Source organism: Typha latifolia, chromosome 9, assembly GCF_019914945.1.
Source record: "Typha latifolia isolate L0001 chromosome 9, TyphaL0001v2, whole genome shotgun sequence".
NCBI classification, from domain to species: Eukaryota; Viridiplantae; Streptophyta; class Magnoliopsida; order Poales; family Typhaceae; genus Typha; species Typha latifolia.
This window is the reverse complement of record NC_133094.1, coordinates 3,931,834-3,953,117: the sequence shown is the minus strand read 5'-3', so window position 1 is coordinate 3,953,117 and position 21,284 is coordinate 3,931,834. Positions and strand designations below refer to the sequence as shown.

The window sequence follows — 21,284 nt, the reverse complement described above, 5'->3', positions numbered from 1 at the left end:
CACCGCTAGTGCTCCCTTCCACCTTCTACCGCTGTGCTTGGACGCTGTCCTAAACCCCCTTGTAGCTTTTGCTCCCTATAGCCGCACCTCACTACCGCCATTGCTTTTTTTCACCTTGCAAGATCCAAGCTTGGTAACCGCTCAATCTGCGCCTAGCGCTGCAGCTCTGCCTTTGAGGTCTCTTCCTCACTTAGTGTGTTCTTTGCCATGCTAATTGAAAGAGGCCGAGACCTGTTCATAGAGTTGTCTATGCTCGCCAGCATTTGTGTTGCTAGGGCACAGATGTAGTGCTTTTTGGTGGTCCCTAGCTATTTCTTTTATTTTGTTTTGTAGCAGAATTAGAGTGGTGTTAGTTTTTCTCTCTTCTTCAATATTGTGTTACAAGTGGTTAATCTTCGATCCTCCTACCTTAATAGAATTTTAGAGCTGTGTCTTGGCATGTTAAACTGATGGAACCTGCAGTTATTAGGCTATGAATGCTGAACGCGAGGCTCTTTGCTCTTGTAGGGCTTGTGTCAAAGAGCCATCACACTATCTCCCCTACTCTTTATGTATCAGGTCTTATTATTATAACCATTCGAAGTTGAATTAACTCGGTATACGAACTTTCCCTTAAAAAAACAATAAGGTTAAAGTGATATATAAATAAAAGTTTAGAAAAATATTTTTTTACCTCAAAGAGTATTCTACGTGTACATTTAATATGATAAGAGTAAAAATGTAAATTTGACTTTTAATTGTTACCTGTTTTCTCTGTTTAGCTTTTGTGTCTGTAATTACATTTGATAATGAATTGATCAAAAGTTAATCAAAAACTTAATCACTAGTTAGCTGATTAATATGCATGCTTTAGGAGGCAAACACAGAGACTGGATTTATTCAAATTACTAAATCATCCTTAGTTAGAGTTACAATTATTTTTATCTGTCTCATGTAAAACCTTGCATTTTAACTTTGTGCATTTTGTTATTTTTCATTATTTAATGAAGTTTTAATTGGGGTTTAAATCCCCAATCCTTCCTAAAAAATTTTAAAAAAAAATAAACCAACTAGATATTTTATACAAATAACAATAAGAACAAAATTGGATTATTCTTTTATTTCAGGTAGGGTCATGTAATCATCATATGATGCTCTTAATGCAAACAAAATCAATTTTCAATTGGAGAAGTCTCTATTCCAACTCATGCAATTGAAGTCAAACAAATGATAGATTAATAACATGAGATGATAACGCCGTATAAAACATAGTTGGCTAAAAGGCTCATATTATATGGGTGTTTCTCTATTGAAATTCTTAGTGACATTGGTTTAATTAGGATTTTATTAAGTTCTCACTTATCCTCTGTGGTTTATCTCAATTATGACTTACCCTATTATACTTCAAATTAAACCTTATGCGGATTAGATTAAATTACAACAGTTGGTATTTTTATTCAAAATTAACAGTGTTTCATTATCATTAATATTTACCATGATAAATAAATAATAAAATAACTAAAAACTATCTCTCTAATGGTTGACTAACAGTTGCAACTTAGTTTGAACCACAAAAGAATAATTATAATTTTTCTAACTAATTGGAGAAAATGTATTAAAAATAAGATTCAAGTAGACCCTGATTTTAGTCTCATTAGAATGCTGCAAGGTAGGTAGAGTTTCAACCCCATTAGGAAGTTATGGAAAAAAATTCTTAAATGATTATATGAATAAGTGCCCCTTCCCATAATTTACTAAAATTTTCTTTAAAAAAAATAACATTTCTTCAATAAAAACTCTTAGAAAGTCTTGAGTTTGGGGCCATTGAAACAACCTATTTAGTGAGAGAGTTCGCATTGTACATTCTGCTTTTCTTGTTTAATTAGTAATTATAGGATACATTTTATTAATAAATTAGTGGAGAAGCAAAGCAGACTATGGATCAACTATTTTTATAAAATAACATTTTAGATTTTAGTAATAACAAGATTTAACTCTAAAAACTACACAAATCATCTCAACCATCTCCATTTCTTCTTAGCTTTTTTTCTTAGCACTGACTCTAGCACTCTACTAGGTTTTGGCGATCATTTTTCTCCCTCTCGCATAAGGGGCTTTTTAGTCGGTGTTCCCTCCACTCCCCTCATCTAGCTGAGTGCTAGAGGACGGGAGAGGCCCTTCTCCCCTAAAGGTTTCCTCTCTCTCTCTCTCTCTCCTCATTGGGCTCGGGGTTGGCTGAAGTGGGTCGTACTCGACACCTTCTTCTTCTCCAACGTCGTCGCCCCTTTTACGCTCCCATTCCATTGGTATTTCACTCCGCTCTCTTTCCACCTCCCCCTGTCGGAACCCATTTTCCTCTTAGTGGTGTAGCCTCTATCGCAACAGTCCCTGCTTTGGTTACCTTTTTAGGTTGAGTCTCGACCCCATATCAGCAGTCCCCGCTTTGGTTACCTTTTCAAACTGAGTCTCGACTCCTACTATCCACCTATTCAATTGTCGCTTCTTCGACCTCTTGCCTTTTCACCGCCTCCGCCTCATGCTATGGTGGTCGTGTTGGTCTGTCAGAGCCTAGGCAACGACCATTCTCAGTATCCCATGTGGCCGTCATCCTCCCATACCTCACTGCCCCTCACCGGGCCTCCTCTTGCTACAATTGTTAACCGCTAGTGACTCTGCCAAGACTAGCAATGGTTGAGTGCCCCGCCATATTATTGTGGACTAGATGTGCTTGTGTTGGATGTTGTTTTGGTGGCTAGCCTAATCCGATTTTAGTAATTTGTTTAGTTGTCTAGTTGGGTTGGCAAGTCTCTGTACGTGTTGATTCTATTTTTTTTTAGATGAGCCATAGGACACTGACCCTTTGATGAGGTGCATTCTAAGTTTAAGTCTTTTGCAACATTTTCTTCTTTGCGGGCTAAGAGCCCCTATCCCCCTCCAGTTATTTTTTATTTACGTAAGTATTTATTTTGTTACAAACTGATAGCCCAGTATAATGTTGTTAGTCCGTTTTCAGCTAAGAATGGGACTTGTTACAAGATATTATCATATCTCCCCTTTTTTAGTGTATATGAAGCTTAATGAATTATATGTCTACTGACATTTTTCAAAAATAAACTCTTAGAAACCAAGTGTATTTATTATTTTATAATGAAGTATATATAATTTATAATAGGAGATGCACACGAGAGCTCATATCTTATTATTACTTAAAATTTATAAAGACTTTTGATGCAAATAGTGTTACGAATCTGCTTGATCCGATCCATAACGATTCTAGACTAGATTGAGGAAGCTGCGGATAATCTAACCGATGGATGTTATTGAATTTTGGATATGTTGTCGTTCTTGAACAGAGCTTTCCAACGAATCCAAGATCATAGTTTGGATGACTAGATCTTGAGATATTAACCGAACAGTGGCCGAAGGTCAGATAAACCCTAGCTTGATAGCTCTTCAATGGCTAGATAGGTACTAGGTTAATTTCTTAATGTGAATGGGGAGAAGTTATTACAGAAGAGGGGGATTAGGAGTTAGAGGAAGCTGACCAAGAACTTAGGCGATAGAAGGAAGGAAGTGGGAGAGGGCGCCAAGGACTAAAGCAAGTAGAGAAGGAGATAAAAGTCACAATGCTGGTTTCAATTATTAGATCCAACTCCAATTATGATTTTCTTCACATATTTATAGAGGCTTACCTAAGGACTCAAACAACTAAATTAAAACTCTAACAAATCAATTAAACCAGGCTTTCTTATCTTCTAAGATTAACCCTTCGTTTTGCCGCAGATAGATTCCAAATATGGAGAAATCGTAAATATTAAATTTGTAGAATTAGAGGTTGGCGATCTTATCCAATTAGTTTGATATTATTCGAATGTCTTTAGAATATTTTGCGAATATTTTTCCGAAACTGTAAATAGTTGAATTTAGCTAATTAAATAAAAAACATACTAAAGCTCTAACTAAATTAAATAACTAACTAAGATAATTAGACCTAGATCACATCAAATAGTACGGACCATGAGAAGGCCACAAATAATGGTTACATTATCTAATTAAACTTTAATCCAGTTGCTCAGTCAGCACCAATTATTTAAGTGGGTGGGACCCAATTTAGCTCAAACAATCCTAATGATACAAGAACTAGCAAACCAAACAAGGGGCCATGCCCATGAATCAATCCATGATGCCTCTAAGAAAAACAATATATATACACTAATTATTAATACATGTGAAGACAAGAGGATGAGGTCAGTGGGGCCCTTGGCATCAGATAATCCATGCCATTGCATGTGATTTGGATGCAGTGCTGCCTATTGGTGCATCTTTTTGCAAGATTGATAAAAAAAAAAAATTCCCTGAATATAAATTATCTTGTTGTTCTAATGAATCTTAATTAGAGTTTTACTTACTCTTTTATTGTTTCGTTATTTAAAAAATAAGAGAAAAAATAGTCACTTTAAAAAAAATAAAAAAAAAGTGACTCGTTTACTTACCAAAAGAAGCACCATTTTTTTAATTAAATTATTTTTTCTTAAGGAGAGAATTATTTTAATTACCAAACACGTCAGAAAAAAATAAAAAAAAATGAATAGTTGCACCTCAAGTCAATATATATAAGTTTGTATGCTAAAATTTACATTTAACCACAGTGAGGCTTTCAAAAACTCTCATTAATAAGGCTTTCAAAAAATATGTATAAATATCCAGCATTATAATTTTATTCGAATTAATTCACATCACTTTCTTTATTCATTACATTCTTACCTTTTTTTTTTCTCTCGTCTGAGAGTGAGACATCCTACTGTTTTGCTTTTTGGTGAGTTTGGGTAGTTAATGTTTTCCAAGATTGGTTGCAAAATTCTATGGTCGTTTAAATGTACAGAGCAATGTCTGCGCTAATCTCCTTCCTCTCTACTTGTACTCCAGAACTTCTTTTTTCTTACTTCTCATCGTTCTCTAAGCTCCAATGGCTTCTATGGTTCTCCAAGAAGAGCACAACGAAGAAGACGAGCAAAGCTCGTCTCTCATGGAACCTTTCTTGGGTCACAGCACCATCCATCTCCGCCGCAGTGCGCCAAATAACACCTCCCAAATAGCCATCATTGGCTCCAATCCTTGCCCAATTGAGAGCCTCGACTACGAGTAATCTATGCCCATCCCTTCTTTTGCTCTCTTTTCTCTTCGTTATCGTTTTGGGTCTAATGGGTTTTAAACGAGCTCAGATTGATCGAGAACGACCTCGTCAACCAGAACTGGAGGAGCCGAGGGAGATCCCACATACTGCGATACGTTTTCCTCAAGTGGACGTTTTGCTTCCTGATAGGAATTATTGTGGCCGCTGTTGTATTCTTCAACAACCTCGCGGTCGAGAACATTGCTGGGTTTAAATTCGTCGCGATTTCAAAGTTTATGGAGGAGAAGAAGTACGCAGATTAAATAAAAATTGGATCTTTTTTTCTTGGATGGAATTTAACTGGGTTTGTTGTTTTTCTTCATCCTTTTCATTTGGGTGTAGGTATTGGACTGCTTTTGGTGTGTTTGCTTCTTCAAATTTGGTTCTTTTGATGTTTGCGTCGGTGATAACGGCATTTGTTTCGCCAGCAGCCGGGGGATCTGGGATCCCGGAGGTGAAGGCTTACTTGAATGGTGTGGATGCTCCTAATATTTTCTCTCTGAGGACTCTTGTTGTCAAGGTGTGATTTTTAAGCTGTCCAATTTGATTTATGCATAGTAGAAAGACGAATAATATTAGGGGTAAAGTAGTTGATGGGTACTTCACAAATACCACTTTTACCTTGTACTGTATTGATCTCAATCACTTTTTAGAAACCTTGAATCACCAATATGAATATAGTTGAACTTTAGTAGCTTTGAGCTTATCTTATTGTGTATTTGAATCAAAAGGCCAGGGAGATCTAATTTCAATGAAGATACTCTAAGGTTCTTTTGGTCTTCTAATCGGATGTTTAATTGCAATTAGAAATCGAAAAGTTTAATGCAACTTAAACTCAAGTGCGGTTCTGTGTGACTTACCTGCATTTGTTAACCGAATCCAGAGATGAATTCTTTCATATTTGAACTCTTACGATTCCTTATCACTTGAATACTAAGTACAGAGTGATAGTTGTTAGATCTCTGAGTAGTAATTGCACAAAATTTTAGTATTTTGGTCCGAATTGCAGATTCTAGGCTGCATTGCTGCTGTATCATCATCTATCCATGTGGGTAAAGCAGGGCCCATGGTGCATACTGGTGCATGTATTGCAGCTTTGTTTGGGCAGGGTGGATCCACTAAGTACCATATGACATGTAAATGGCTGAGATACTTCAAAAATGACAGAGACAGGCGTGATCTTGTCACCATTGGAGCTGGTGCTGGAGCTGCTGCAGCTTTCCGTGCCCCAGTTGGTGGTGTTCTATTTGCTCTTGAATCACTATCATCATGGTATTTCGTGACTTCCTTCTTGCTCATAATTCTTCTCACAATTGCTAGATTTGATCATGCCTTACTAGATCTTAGAACCCTCACCTCAAAAAGGCAATGCCATCTTTCTCTTCATCTCTTCTTTATGGGAACAATGCTTGGCTTGATGATATTGCAGGTGGAGAAGTGCACTAATCTGGAGATCATTTTTCACAACAGCAGTAGTTGCTGTCGTGCTTCGATTATTCATTAACATCTGCAATAGTGGGGAGTGTGGCTTGTTTGGGAAGGGCGGGCTTATAATGTACGACGTTACATCAGATGAAATGACTTATCACTTTGCAGATTTACCTCCAGTGATCCTTCTTGGAGTTATTGGGGGAGTATTGGGGAGTCTCTACAACTACTTCATGTCAAAAGTTCTACGAATATACAACCTGATTAATGAGTATCTCTCTCCCTCCCTCCCTCTTTCTCTCTCTATTTATTAGTGTGATTGTGCTGTGTATGTTATTGATTTACATTGTTGATTACCCTGTTTATGTTATTTGATGAGTACTTAGTAGTAGATAGTCTACTTATTTTAAGCTTTGTTTGTTGTTATGCAAATTTGGAAGTAAAAGAACAATTTCTGTTGCTAAGTTGCCGTCTCTCTTTGTACTTTCAGGAGAGGCCGTGCACACAAGCTGCTCCTTGCTGCAACTGTGTCCCTATTCACTTCCTTGTGCCTATTTGTGCTGCCTTGGTATGCATCTTGCAGACCTTGTCCAGATATGATGAATGGAGGCTGCCCATCCACAAACAGGTTCAAGAAGTTCAACTGTCCTCCGAATCACTACAATGATCTAGCTAGCTTATTCTTCAACACCAACGATGATGCCATAAGAAGTCTCTACAGTGCTGGAACAAATGACTTTTACCATCCAATTTCCATGCTGCTTTTCTTCTTCTCCTCTTACATTCTTGGCATTTTGAGCTATGGTGTGGTGGCTCCTTTTGGTCTTTTTGTGCCCATCATTTTGACAGGGGCGACGTATGGACGCCTAGTTGCTATGCTAATTGGTTCACACTCGAAACTAGACCATGGCCTTGTTGCAATCCTTGGTTCTGCCTCCTTTCTTGGTGGAACTATGAGGATGACAGTATCTGTATGTGTGATCATCTTAGAGCTAACCAACAACTTGTTACTGCTTCCACTAGTTATGATGGTTCTCCTGATCTCTAAATCTGTGGCAGACTCTTTCAACTCAAATATTTATGACATGATTCTGCAACTGAAGGGGCTTCCTTATCTTGAAGGCCATGCAGAGCCATACATGAGGCAGCTCACCGTCAGCGATGTGGTTGCAGGCCCCTTGAGAATCTTCAATGGCGTTGAAAAAGTCGCTCACATAATCCATATCTTAAAGACAACTGGGCATCACGCATTTCCAGTCGTCGATGAACCGCCATTCTCACCTTCTCCTGTACTCTATGGGCTAGTCCTTCGAGCACACCTTCTAGTTTTGCTAAAGAAGAAGGATTTCCTAGCAACTTGCTCACTTTCAGGCATGAACACATCGAAGAAATTTGTGGCTGCTGATTTCGATAAGCGTGGATCTGGCAAACATGACAGCATTGATGATATAGATGTCACTGCAGAAGAGATGGACATGTTCGTTGATTTGCATCCTTTTACCAACACCTCACCTTATACTGTGGTAGAGACAATGTCACTGGCAAAAGCTCTGATACTTTTCCGCGAAGTTGGCCTGAGGCACCTCTTAGTTGTACCAAAGTCATCAGATGTATGTGAACTCATTCTAACTCAAACTTCTCTTTCTAGAACTAATATCAGTTTCTATACTCGTTATATAATTTTCGCTCTACTTGATGCTTCTCTTCGAATTTTTGTGTGCTGCTTTTGTGAGCATTTCAGAGGGCACCAATAGTCGGCATACTCACGAGACACGATTTTATGCCTGAACACATACTGGGGCTGCATCCTTACCTGATGAGAAACAGATGGAAGCGATTGGGTTGGCGGATGTCCACGGTGTCGAAGTTCTTTAGGGCTTTCCTTATGTGGCTCGCACAATGTTCTTAAATCCCACCATTTCATGCCTAAGAGAGAGTTGAGCTGATCATGGAATGATGCTCTCTTCAGAATTGTTTGTCAATTGCAAAATCTTCAGATTGTTTCTCTATTGCAAATGTAGCTGCAGGCAAGTCCTTACATTCAAAATTCTTACTCCAGACGTGCAGAGGATCGATAATAGACCATATCACAGTACCAGAACTCGGCGCAGATGGCTGTTCCTCAATGCCAATTTTAACTTTGCTCTTAATGTATGATCATCTGTAAAATATTTGATAATATTCTGAAACTTGGAATTGTAGCTTTGAATTTTAAAAGGAGGCTACGGTTGCATCTCTAACACTGTTTCATTGATATTTAAGAGCAGTCTTGTTGATAGGTCTAAGTGGTTGCATATTTCTGACAAGAAAAAGAAATTAATCATCTTGAGAGGAAAAAAAATTGGCGTGGTCTTTTCGAGTTACCACAAAAATGGCACAAAAATATATCAGGGTCAACCCAGATTGCTTCTTTTCCGATCAATGTCGCCCACGGCAGATCACCATTTGCCGCCGACATAGTCAACGAAGTTCCAACTTCAATTTGTCTTAGTATGCTTTGAGGTTCTTAATCCAGACTTGGTATGAAATTAACATGCACCTCCTAAATACAAATTAAGCATATCTATAACTTTACTCATATTTTATTTTTATTTAACCGTAAAATATGGATAAAACTATAATAATTATTTTGAATAAATATATGTAAAAATTTATGTTTGATTGCTAAAGTGTAAATAAATATAACTAATAAGACTATTTTAAGAGGTAAGCACTCCTTATCCATAAAAACTAAAACATTAGTGCCCAAAGATATTTTCCGAGAGGTGAATAGGAGAATAGGGCATGTTAACTTAAAGGGCACTAGGATCATTACACATATATAGTTAATTTAACTAATTGTTATAGTAATTATCAATTAAGCAAGCTAATGTCAAGGTGTTAATGTCAATAAAAGCAAAAGGTACTGTGGTTTTCATAGATTTTCAAGAATAAAAACTCAGACCAATGGAAGAATAACCTAATGAATTTATATGAAGTACAACTACTAGTAGCATCAACAATAGATATTCCCAGTATTTACAGAACACAATACATCTGAAAAAGGATAGCTGATCTTATGAATCTAACCACCGAAGTATTTCTACCGCAAAATGATCGTAATATGGAATCGTAAAGTTGAAAGAAATAAAGAAATTTGAGTTCATCATGACATCCTATCCCAGATAAAAGGGCGTAGCACTAAATTTCTTTATACTGTTCAATGCATTCACAGTGTTCAGATGGAAGAGGAACTTCATATGCTTCTGAGACTCTTCACGTACTCTTTTCTCACTTCCCATAGCTGTTCTCCAACTTCTTTCATGTCAGGGCGATCGGAACGTGTAGGAGCAGCACACTGGAATGCCAAACTAAGCAACTTTTCGATTACCTTGTCATCTATTGCTTCTTCCAACAAAGGATCTACAATAACTTTCACATTGCCCTCGTTAAATTTCTTGAAAGCCTGCACAAGGTAATTCTTCAGTAAAATGATGTCCAAGATTCCTAGAGCATAAGGCTCCCTTCACATCATTATGAGGCTAATCCATGACACCAAGATGTATAATAGTATATCTTAGAACTAAACTGTTAACTCATCAATTACTTTGAAAACTTAAGGTTTTAATAAATAATTTTTAAAAATTTAATATTCTCACATTCCTCCCCGTTTTTATGTTTGAGAAATTTTGAGAAGTCCAATAAGTGAACTTTAACTTACATAAGTGAAGATGATATATTTTAAATAACATATGAATCTGGTGAGATTCGAACCCAAGACCTCTGTTCTGATACCATATTAACTCACTAACTATTCTAAAAACAATTTTTAACATTCTAAAAACAGTTATTTTGGCTGTTAAAAAACAGTAGCTTTTATATTTTGCATTCAAACACTATTCTAACACAAACTAAGTAAGACCCTGTAATTTTTTTTGAGAAAGTTGACACTTTACAGTGGATATATGACTTTCCAGAAATATTTCTACTGAATGATTATTTGCATTCAAGAAGGATCCTACTGCTTACCCATCTGACAGTAATCTTCTCTTCTGGAACTTTCTTCACTTCTACTGGGCGCCTTGCAGAAAGTATTTCTATTAGTAGTATACCAAAGGAAAACACATCACTCTTAGGCGTAAGTTGGTAAGTCCTCAGGTACTCTGGATCGAGATAGCCAGCTGTTCCTTTCACTTTTGTTGAGATATGGGTCTTCTCTGTGTCAGTAGGACCACTTCTTGCAAATCCAAAGTCAGATACTTTGGCTCTATAGTTTTCTGTCAGCAGAATGTTTGATGACTTAACATCTCGATGGATTATTGTCTTTTCTGTTTACATTGTCACATTCAGAGCCGAAGTGTTAATTCTAAGTATCATAGCTGGTGCAGCAGATGAATGGAGAATAAGCAAACAGGCTAAGAAGACTTAGAAAGTAAATCATATATATACTAGTCCACCACCAGAACAAGATTTGAAGTATACTAAATGAAGAATAGAAGTTGCAAGCACCAAGGTACAGGACATATGCATCAATAACTGAGAGTACCAATGGTCCTTCTCTGTGTATGTGCATGCTTTTCTGTTTTTGTGAGTGTATCCAAGTGAGAGAGCAAGTGTGAGTGTGTTGTGTGCATGTATGTGTGTGTGATATTTAGAGAGAGAGAGAGAGAGAGCTCATGTCTTTTCTAGTCATTTGAAATGAGCCCCAAATAGAAAAAAAATTTACTCATTTAGCTAGTTTAGAGTCTTAAGACATCATGTGTCATCAATAAAGGTGTCAAATCAAGAGCTCACATGTCTTTTCTCGTTACTTCTTCCGACTTCAGTTTCGGTCTTCTCATTGCCTTAGAAATCCTCTAATTAAATGAATAATTGGTGCATTAATGTGGGTTCTTTGTTGGAGATCTCCACACCATCTTAATTGATTGCTGTGTAACTTATCTTCTATGGATGCTCACCCTAACTTTTGTCTGCTATTATCGTTTCCTTTTTTTCCCCACAAACACTACTCATCCATCTAAACATTCTGGTCACGCAAATTTGTCTTCCAAAGTCAACTTCTAAAAAAGGCTCTGCAGAAATAAATGTTGTTACACTTGAATGTTAGAACCTTGACCAAAAATTACTGTCTTACCTATATTTCCTACTACTAACTTCTCGTAAATTACTGTCTTCCTCAATGAAGTAGGTGAACTTTATGATTTTATGCAACTTCTGACCACCTAGAGACTTTAGACTTTAAGAACATCCTAACCTCTTTGGTGCATGAATACTAAATAGACTACAAACGGAAGGTTCCATGATAGTTACAACTCTTGATTAACAAAGGACATAATTCCAACAATTCCAATGAGACTTTGAGAAGCACAAAATAAGTTGGTGCCACTCTGTTGGTAAGGAACAGGAACCTTGACATGCTAGGTTTTGATCTGAAGAGTAAAGATTGAAATGAAATGCCTGTTCTTCATGAACTTGGCATGCTAGTTTTCAGAAACTTCTAATAAGCATAGAGTATGTCTTATGCTGCTCGTAAATGAGAAAAATGAAACATAAAAGTGCTTCAATGTTTTCATTCCACAAAAACGAAATTATCATAAGCTATGTTCAAAACAAATGGTTAAAGGAATATTTCTGAATTGATGTCTTTGGCAGCCATGTTCATTGACTTCATTCATACTAAATAAATGATATTGAACTCAGTCGTAGAAAAAGAAGGGACTTCTAGAAGGATAAGAAAACCTGTCAGATAGTTTTATGTTCAATAAGGACATCTGTTTTTTATATTGACAACCCTACCTGCATATAGATGGAGATAAGCCAGTGCATGAGCGACATCAATAGCTATTTCCAGTCGTTGGTTGAAATCAAGAATTTTCCCACGCTGCCCTGCAACAGTTGCATGTACAAAAGCATTTCATAAATATAAAAATAAGTAAAATAAAATAAAATAAGATAACAAGTGTAAATGCAACTTACCATCTAGGTGCTCTCTGAGTGTACCATTTGGAACAAATTCAGTGATGATAATGCGCTCATTTCCTTTGTCTGTGTAACCTAGTAACCTCACTAAGCTCCTATGATCAATTTTTGCAAGCAATTCAACTTCATTATTGAATTCATCTCCCATAGCTGGAAATTGATCCTGTCAAAAGCTTATAATGAACAGAGGGCCGCCAGAAAAATTATAAAATTTATCAACTAATTAACACATAAAGGACATGAAGAAAGCATTGGGACTGGAAGCCAGCTCTGAATATCAAGGTATCTTAGAGTTTGGCAAGCCACAGGCAAATGTTCTCTTACCATTATAAAGTTACATCAACTAAATGAGGGTTGACATGAACAATACCACATTCACTTACATATTCCAAAAGTCAACATGATAAATTCTCTAAGTCATAGTTTATTTTCTACGAACACTAATAGAGAAAGCATGTTTGTCTACTCTGTAAAGTCAAAACCATGTAACTAAAGGATATGAAAATTTGTAGAACTGTAAGATACTCATTTTATGCACTAACTGAATCGGTTCATGAAAGTGGCTGAGTGTGCATTAAATGAAGAAAAAGTAAACCTCAGTGAGATCTTGTGGACCTCCAAACATTTGCTAAGTAGTGTATTCACTAGCAAGGACTTCCCTGTCAGGCTTCCACATAGTATCACTTTAGATCAACCTTCTTTATTTTTTCTCTTTTGCTCGGGAATTAAATGCTTCCAGTCTTCCACTGCCCAAATATTCCTTCAGCTTGCTTGATGAGAAATGATTTCATATGATCTAATCACCTCTAAAAGTTGTTAGATGCAAGGTGAACTCTTTTTTCCTCTGTTCTCATGACTTATTTTTAACAGACGATCTATTGCCTAAAATGCTGTCAGATAACAAGAATTTATATCTAGAATCACAACCTTTATCTTCTAGAGTTCTAGACTAGTATCATAGTGTAGAGATGTACAGCATTTCAAAAAAGTGTTATAGGTTGAGATGATTTTTGCTAGAATGCAATGTACTGGTTTAGAATTCTAGTTATTGTTGTTCGCCAAACATCTCTGCTGCGCATCGCACCTAAATACTTACAAAGATCTGATTTAAAATTATCATGTGCATTCTTATAGATATAACTTTGATAACCCTCTTGAAAAAAAGATCTCTTCTCCCACTAGAAAGCAAATCATCTATATGGAATAGCTGTAGAGATGTATCTTGTAAAAATAAATAAAAATAAAACTGCAAAAGTAAATAAGTACTAGGACATGCAATCCATATAAGTCAACATTATCATGTAAGTGGGTTCCAAGAATGAGAACCATGCTTGTACAGTAGCATCTAACTTAGGTATCAACATCTATTAATTTTTTTACTTTAACAAATATGCAACAGAAGCAGAAATGATTACCTTCTTCGCTCGCTTAATAGCAACAACTTGACCAGTTGGCAGTACAGCCTTGTATACTGTTCCAAATCCTCCTTCCCCTAACTTCAGTGAAGGTGAAAAGTTCTGAGTAGCCCTGACAATCTGATGAATGCTCAACTGTACTGATCCAATGCTAGACACTTGAGGTGACATTGACATAGAAAATCTAGATGGACTAGGAGGTACTCTACGTGGAGTTGGTGGAATCTTTTCAGAGGATGTGCTTACTTCAAAAGATGATTGAGAATCCACTGCAAAAGAATCAGAAAAGAGAATTGTTTGCTTAGTCCAAAACTTGCTAATAATTAGTTGGAATAATTCTAAAATGATTGAATTTATGGGAACAATAGTGATTTACATTCAAAGACACCTAGTTGTAAGAGTACAGAGACCTTGAGAATATGAAATTACATTTGCTTTATCTATTAGGAGAACAGGTACCAATTTATGGCACAAAAGTATCTCATAAATGTTGGTAATTTCATGTATTTGACATAATTTTTTTATTAACTTTGAGCTAAGTTTTAAATGAGGCCCACACATTATTAATGATGGTTTAATAGTGGAATTAATTTAGCTTAAAAAGTACTTTATTATCATATATTCATTTAGTCAAATCTATGAAGAAAAGTGAATGAAAATTGGCTATAAAGTAGGTATCATGGTAATAAAAAATAAAGAGAAGTAGATTTAGTACCATATTGAATATTTGAGAAATTTTAGTATGGTATATAAGTGACAAACTTCTTATAAAATTTGAGCCCCAAAAGGGGTACCTATTTTATGGATAAATAGTATTATGGTACTATGCAAGGGTTCAAATCTGGTCTGGTTCGTCTAGTTCGAGTTGGTTAGTTGGTTGAACCTACTCGAAATCGTAGTGTGTCCCTTCGATTAGAACAATTAATTAATCAATTAGTTGGTTGAACCCGACCTGAAATGGTGCATCCCTTCACAATATAACTATTAATTGATTTCAAACCCGAAATGGTGCATTCATTCGTGACCAATTGCATCTTTTCGTCGAGCCTGTTTAAGTCCAACACTAGACTCGATTATATAGAATTTTATATTCTGTAATCTATAAGTTTATTTAATTTATTTACTTATTTTCGATAGGATTTTTTGTGACTCTTTGGAATCAGATTGTTACTCCCAACAATAAATTCTCTAAGATATTGTGCATAGTTAGGTAGGTACGTCTTGTGCAACCAGAACAACTTGATAGGATGTCATACTGCATTTGCATGTCAAAATGAAGTTCGGTTGCATGCTTTCAATGAAACAATTGACTTCACAGAAATATTAATTCAAAGATGTAAACCAAAAAGTCACAATGATCCAGAAAAAGTACCAAATAAAATTATTGAACAGGTAAAATTGTTACACAGTCATAGAAGTGGAACATAAATCATTAAAAATAAAATAAAAAAATGTTTAGGACATTTAAGAGCATAGTGAAATCAGCTATAATTAATCCTAAAAATAGAATACCCCCACTTAATTCTGCATAAGTGCAAATATCATTTAAAGGCTAAACTTAAAAGTCTAAGTAGCAACCAGTTAGTAAGCAATATCTGAATTCATTTACTAATAAATAGCATAAACTCTTGACATAATTCGTTACCATCTGAAACTAAAGAAAGTTGGAGATGTATTGTACTTTTCTAACATTTATTTTATGATATAAGCGAGAGAAGCCAACTTAGTTATATAATTATACAGAAAGTGCTACAATGCACAAAGGGAAAAAAAGCAGGTTGCAGTACAATGATAAAAGAATCATATATCTAGTACTTTTGCTCAAACAAAGAGGATTTCAGGTGACAAGAAAAAATAACTGAAAATTTGGAATGTCTCACATGAATTTAGCTGATTGGGCAGAACATTATGCTCACTTGCTTCTTTTCTTTTAGGATGAAAGCAAGGACAGAGCAAACCGCAACATAAAAGAATAATTCCTGGTACAGCCAATGGATGATTATCTGGCTCTGAATAAACATTATGACCTTGTGCATTTTCTTGGAAGTGATCCTTCTCGTTGCTCGGATAATCAAGGTTTGAGGCATTCACTGATAAATGCCGCAAAAGTTTTCTCGCTGCCTTTCTATGTAGATCCACTGCATAACAGATAAAAGAAATATATGTTTGATAGCAGATTAGTTTGCACACTGGTATAAGCAGTCAAAGCAATTCAATCAGTGTCCACAAGGAAAAGAAGAAAATCATAGCAAGGTTCAGCTGGAAATAAGTTGACTACTATTCTTCTCATCAGATAGGTGAAGTATAAATAAAGTAAAAAAACATCAATCAAGATAAAGATATTATTTTTCAATAAAAAAGCTGGAGAAACTGGAAGTTGGATTTAGTTCAAAAGATCTCAACTTGCTCTCCATTTTAACACTTAAGTAGGTGCAATTTAACTTCCTCTCCATTGCTAGTAAATAGAGTACACACACATATTAAAATTACACCAAATTACAAATGATCCATTTGAGTAGAGCTTACCGGTAGTAGTAATGCACTCCTCTCTTGGTAATAAATCTCCACTACAAAACTCCTTAATAATCTCTCTCCATGCTTCCACTTGCAGGTCACAGTTGAAACACCCATTCTTAGAATAGGATTTCAACACCTCACAAGCAAGAACAGCATCCCCAATCTCATTCTGATTAATGGAAAGATAGTGTGCGTCAGAATCCTCAAAGTACACAACCTGATCGACACCACAATCTTTGCAAAGGTAGCGAGCCGACCCAGAAACCAAATTCAAAGGCGATACCAACAGCAAGAGGCCCAGAGCAATCGCAGACATCTTTAACGCAATCTGAGCACCGAAACCCCTAAAAGAAAATCTCATTTAAAGATAGACAGGGACCTCCATATCCCCAAAAGATCTCATCTTGCGCCAAATTTAACCTCGCCCCACCCCAAATTCGACGGATTGGATTAGACCCACCTCGAAAAAAGATCGAAAAAGGAAACGCTCCCCAATCCAAACTTAGAAGCCGAGGGCTTTCTCGGGGCTCTCTGCAGCTGGCCTGGAAAAAGAATAGCAGAGCACAAGCAACCTGGGAACCGGCGGCTCCGGTTATAGGAATTGGCGGGGTGACGTTATCATCTGGTCAGTGAATTTGTGGTATTCAACTACGGAAGAGGCGGTGGGTTGGGTAAGTTAAGAAATTGGGGGAGAACAATACGCCGCGTTATTCTCACGCCAACTATTTTTAAGTAGGCCCCTCCAATAAACTAAGGACAACTAGAGTTAGAATAGTTTAGCTTTCACTATAAGATATATGTGGTAATGTGAGCTCAATTAGGAATGTGAGCTCAATTAGGAATGTGAAAGTTAGATCTAATAAATTTTCAAAACTTTAGAAATGGGAAAATAAGATGGAAATGTCTTAACACGTAGATTTAAAGTTGTTAACAGATTTATGACAAGATTAGCATTCCCCCAATCACACTTATACATGGGTTAATTGCAAGGGAAATATATGAGAATATGTGTTATTTATTTTATTATTTAGGGTGATTATACCTAAAATCAAACTACTCATTTTCTTCTCGTTTACTTTAACAATAAAGTCAAATATGAAATAGATATTTCTTTTTATTATTCCTAAAATAGGGTATTTATTTAGGAATAATTCTTTTTTTACCTCCTAAACTATCACTCATTTTCATATTGACCCTTTAATTATTATTTTTTATATACACTGACCTCTTGAACTATCAGAAATACCTTACTTGACCCTTTCCATTAGGGTTTCGTTAATAAATTATCACGTGACAGTCACATAATAATAATATGATGAAATTACCTCAGAGAAGCGTGTGTAAGTTATGAGCAACTAAGAGAATTTTTATTATAACAAAAATACCCCTGTATAACCTCTCTTCTTCCCTTTAACACCGCCACCATCTCCTCCACCAAAACCACCACTACCCACACCTCCTATGCTACTAGCACCAAACCCTCCGCCCTACCCACTGCCATTGCTAGCTCCACCACCACCATCGCTGTCGTCGCTAAACCCTCCACCCTCCCTTTAGCAAAACCACTAGCACCAAACCCTCCACCTTCCCTCTAGCACCACCACTACCATTCCACCACCATCGTCACCGTCAGCTCCACCACCACCACCACCGACAGACGGGTGGGGTCATCGGAGAGCTCGCACGAGCCGCCATTGACTGCCAGATCCACCACCACCATCGGCGAGATGGGTGGGGTCATCGAAGAGCTCACAAGAGCTGCCATTGATTGCCAGCTCCACCACCACCGGCGATATGGGTGGGGTCATCGGAGAGCTCACAAGAGCCGCCATCAACCGCCAGCTCCACCACCATCGGCGAGATGGGTGGGGTCATCGGAGAGCTCACAAGAGCCGCCATCGACCGTGAGCTCCACCACCACCACCGGCAAGACAGGTGGGGTCATCGAGAGCTCGCAAGAGCCACTATTGACCGCCAACACCCCGCGCCATCTCGACCTCTTCCGACGCCTCTAGCATCGGCTTCTCCTCCACACCTCCCACGCCTTCATGCTGTTGCATGATGAAACCACCAAGAAGAAGGAGATGAAGATGATCGCAGTCACCCCCTCCTCATCGTCCATGTCATCGTCGTTCACCTGCCTCCTCAAGGCTAGCCAACCACAGCTTCCCCGTCAGCCTCAACGAGGCCCACAACACCAAGCTCAACAATGGTGGCAGCGACCGACCGCCTCGTTCGTGCATCATCCCTTGTTGGGGTGAGATGTGATCGGAGAGGAGAGGAATGAAGGAGGATGTGGTTTGATTTTGTTTAGAAAGAGGATTAGGAATTTTATTTAGAAAAAGGATTAGAGATTTTGTTTAGAAAGAGGATTAGGAATTTTGTTTAGAAAGAGATTTAGTGTAGAGCGAAATAAAGGAATTTTAAAAAAATTAAATATTTAATATTAGTGAAGACATTTAATTATCTCGTCATTATAAGTGGAGGGGGTAATTTGGTCAATTCATAAATTCTGTCAATGGCGTCACGGGGTGGAGTATTTCTGATAGTTTAGGGGGTTAGTGCGTACCAAAAAAAGGTTTAGGGAGTCAGTATGAAAATGAGTGATAGTTCAGGGAGTGGAAAGTAAATTATCCCTTTATTATATAAATAATTATTCTTACGTTTACTGTATTCTGAATTAAAAGTGTAATAATTATCTTTGATGTAATATAAAATAATAAAAAGACCGGAAAAATGAGTTTTATCTTTTATGAAATTAATAGGAATACACTCTATATATAGTGGGTTCATGGACAAATATCTCTCTTCTCTGATTAAAATCATATGTTTCGGTTGATAAACCATAAAATCTCTCTCTAACGGTAGCAATCTATGTGGGAATGTAAGGAAAAATAATGATCGAAAAAAGAAAATGAAAGAGTTAGAGGCTATTTGGAGGTCTCACATACTAGGAAAGAATTTTTATACAAGTAGTTAAATGATATTAAGCATAGTATTAATATTTTAATATATTGATATTAAACTAAGTTTATGTTGTTCATTGGTTGTATTTAAGGATTGCATTAGTAGGGACAAAGTATATCTAGTGTTATTTTTTAAATTCAATAAGGGAATAACTAGACAAAATCAATCTATTCTTAATAGTAGTAGAAAATTAAGCTGCGTAGAAATTCATGTATTTTTTATGATAGTAGAAAATAAAAAAAATTATATTTACCCCTCTTATGGTTATCCTAAATTCACTTTACTTTCATATAATTTTATTTATGTTACTTTACTTTTTAATATATGGATTAAAATTCAACTGCAAATTTTTCTATTATTTTTAACCAAATTATAAGTCGAATTTAAAGATATTTATTAAATACAAAATTATATAAAATTTAAAATAAATATGCCTAGTGCTACATCATAGACAGACTGGGAATGTGTATAATTATCATAATCATATTTGAAGATATTTTTAATACATTTAAAATAATACTGATCGAATTTAGAATGACAAATATATTAAAAATTTATATATATTTTTTATATCTTTCTCATTTAAATTTAGATCAAAATTATTTTAGATGCGTTAAAAAATTTATACAATTATTATAACTTTGTTTCTAATAAGTATCTTTAAATTTATCATATAATTTTATCAAATATAATAATAAAAATAATAGTTTTAATTTGAATATAGCCATAGAAAATTAAAGTAATCCAAATAAAACTATAAGAAACGTGAAGTGAATTTAGGCCAAACCATATGGGATAAAATATAATATCTTAACTATGCAATACTCATATATATTTTAAGGTAGCATAACATAAAACTATGCATATATTCGTATATTCTTTATATAGTAGAAAAATATAACTATATAGAAATTCATGTTTTAATTTCTTATAGTGATTACTTTTATACACTATTATGAAATGTTCTCTTATAAAAGATAGAATTTTAAAAGTTATATACTAACCAATATAATTTATTTTTACACATAGCTTATTTGTCACTTCACTACAAATATAAATTTTCTACTGAATCAATCATTAGCATATAAGTGAGCACTTTCCTGTCAAGATTTTTAGCTATCCAAAGATTTTTATGAGCGGAATGAGATCAAAAACCAGAATTATATCAAAATTCTTCCAAATTTTTTTTCCCATTATAGAGTTACGTGAGGATTGACTTTAAACAAAAGAATTATGATTTAGATTTTATAGTTATTTATGAAGTTATGATATATAGAGTAATATTCGGCTAACTCACATTTTGAATCTCGAGTAGTGGAGGTTTATATGTTACTAATTAATAAATATTAATTAAAAAGTTACGATCATGGTTCAAAGTTTCGATCTCAGTTTCAAATTATTAATTTTAGACTTCTTTTGATAAATAGTCTTCTGTATCTTATTTTTCAAACACATTAAAGTCAAAAATATAGGATTAAAGTCAAGTTCAACCCAAAATCTAAAATATAATTTAGAAAAAAAGTTATTATTATTAGGACCATTTTCAATTAGATACTAGTTTTCAAGGCAATTTCATATCAAACAAGACCCAAAACTAAACATTATATACTTTATAATGGCAATGCCATAAGAAATTAGATGGCAATGCCAACCTCTCTGTTCAAGACAATGAGGTGGCCATCAATAATTATTCTTTGATCAACCTACCAAATCTCAATTAATTTTTCTTAGTTGATGCCAACTACATGCATGTGAAGTCTAGACCATGCTTTTACTTAGAAACATTTGTTGATAATTTCATGTATTTGACATAAATTTTTATTAACTTTGAGCTAAGTTTTAAGTGG

The 21,284-nt window shown here is 35.7% G+C and overlaps 2 protein-coding genes across 2 annotated transcripts; one reads left to right on the top strand and one right to left on the bottom strand.

The window, feature by feature from the left end:
• Positions 1 to 4,802: 4,802 nt before the first annotated feature.
• On the top strand, positions 4,803 to 8,820 carry LOC140795790 (putative chloride channel-like protein CLC-g). The gene is made up of 7 exons (XM_073148568.1): positions 4,803 to 5,121; positions 5,202 to 5,402; positions 5,495 to 5,672; positions 6,162 to 6,424; positions 6,582 to 6,851; positions 7,071 to 8,190; positions 8,322 to 8,820. The coding sequence occupies exons 1-7, from the start codon at positions 4,946 to 4,948 to the stop codon at positions 8,487 to 8,489; spliced, it is 2,376 nt and encodes a 791-aa protein (XP_073004669.1). The 5' UTR covers positions 4,803 to 4,945; the 3' UTR covers positions 8,490 to 8,820.
• A 707-nt stretch (positions 8,821 to 9,527) lies between these two features.
• LOC140795461 (calmodulin-binding receptor-like cytoplasmic kinase 3) lies at positions 9,528 to 17,036 on the bottom strand. Its single transcript, XM_073148017.1, has 7 exons — positions 16,480 to 17,036; positions 15,834 to 16,091; positions 13,954 to 14,222; positions 12,536 to 12,701; positions 12,356 to 12,445; positions 10,589 to 10,887; positions 9,528 to 10,025 (listed from the first exon to the last, which is right to left on the bottom strand). Exons 1-7 carry the CDS (start codon positions 16,829 to 16,831, stop codon positions 9,816 to 9,818), a joined length of 1,644 nt encoding a protein of 547 aa, XP_073004118.1. The 5' UTR covers positions 16,832 to 17,036; the 3' UTR covers positions 9,528 to 9,815.
• Between the last annotated feature and the right edge of the window lie 4,248 nt (positions 17,037 to 21,284).

Excerpts from the sequence above, each read along its gene's own strand:
- LOC140795790 (XM_073148568.1), top strand. The coding sequence starts at position 4,946 with ATGGCTTCTATGGTTCTCCAAGAAGAGCACAACGAAGAAGACGAGCAA. Across the intron at positions 5,122-5,201 it reads ATTGAGAGCCTCGACTACGA|ATTGATCGAGAACGACCTCG; the intron begins GTAATCTATGCC and ends AAACGAGCTCAG. Across the intron at positions 6,425-6,581 it reads CTTGAATCACTATCATCATG|GTGGAGAAGTGCACTAATCT; the intron begins GTATTTCGTGAC and ends ATGATATTGCAG.
- LOC140795461 (XM_073148017.1), bottom strand. The coding sequence starts at position 16,831 with ATGAGATTTTCTTTTAGGGGTTTCGGTGCTCAGATTGCGTTAAAGATG. Across the intron at positions 14,223-15,833 it reads GCCCAATCAGCTAAATTCAT|TGGATTCTCAATCATCTTTT; the intron begins GTGAGACATTCC and ends ATTCTTTTGCAG. Across the intron at positions 10,888-12,355 it reads TTATCTCCATCTATATGCAG|AAAAGACAATAATCCATCGA; the intron begins GTAGGGTTGTCA and ends CAATGTAAACAG.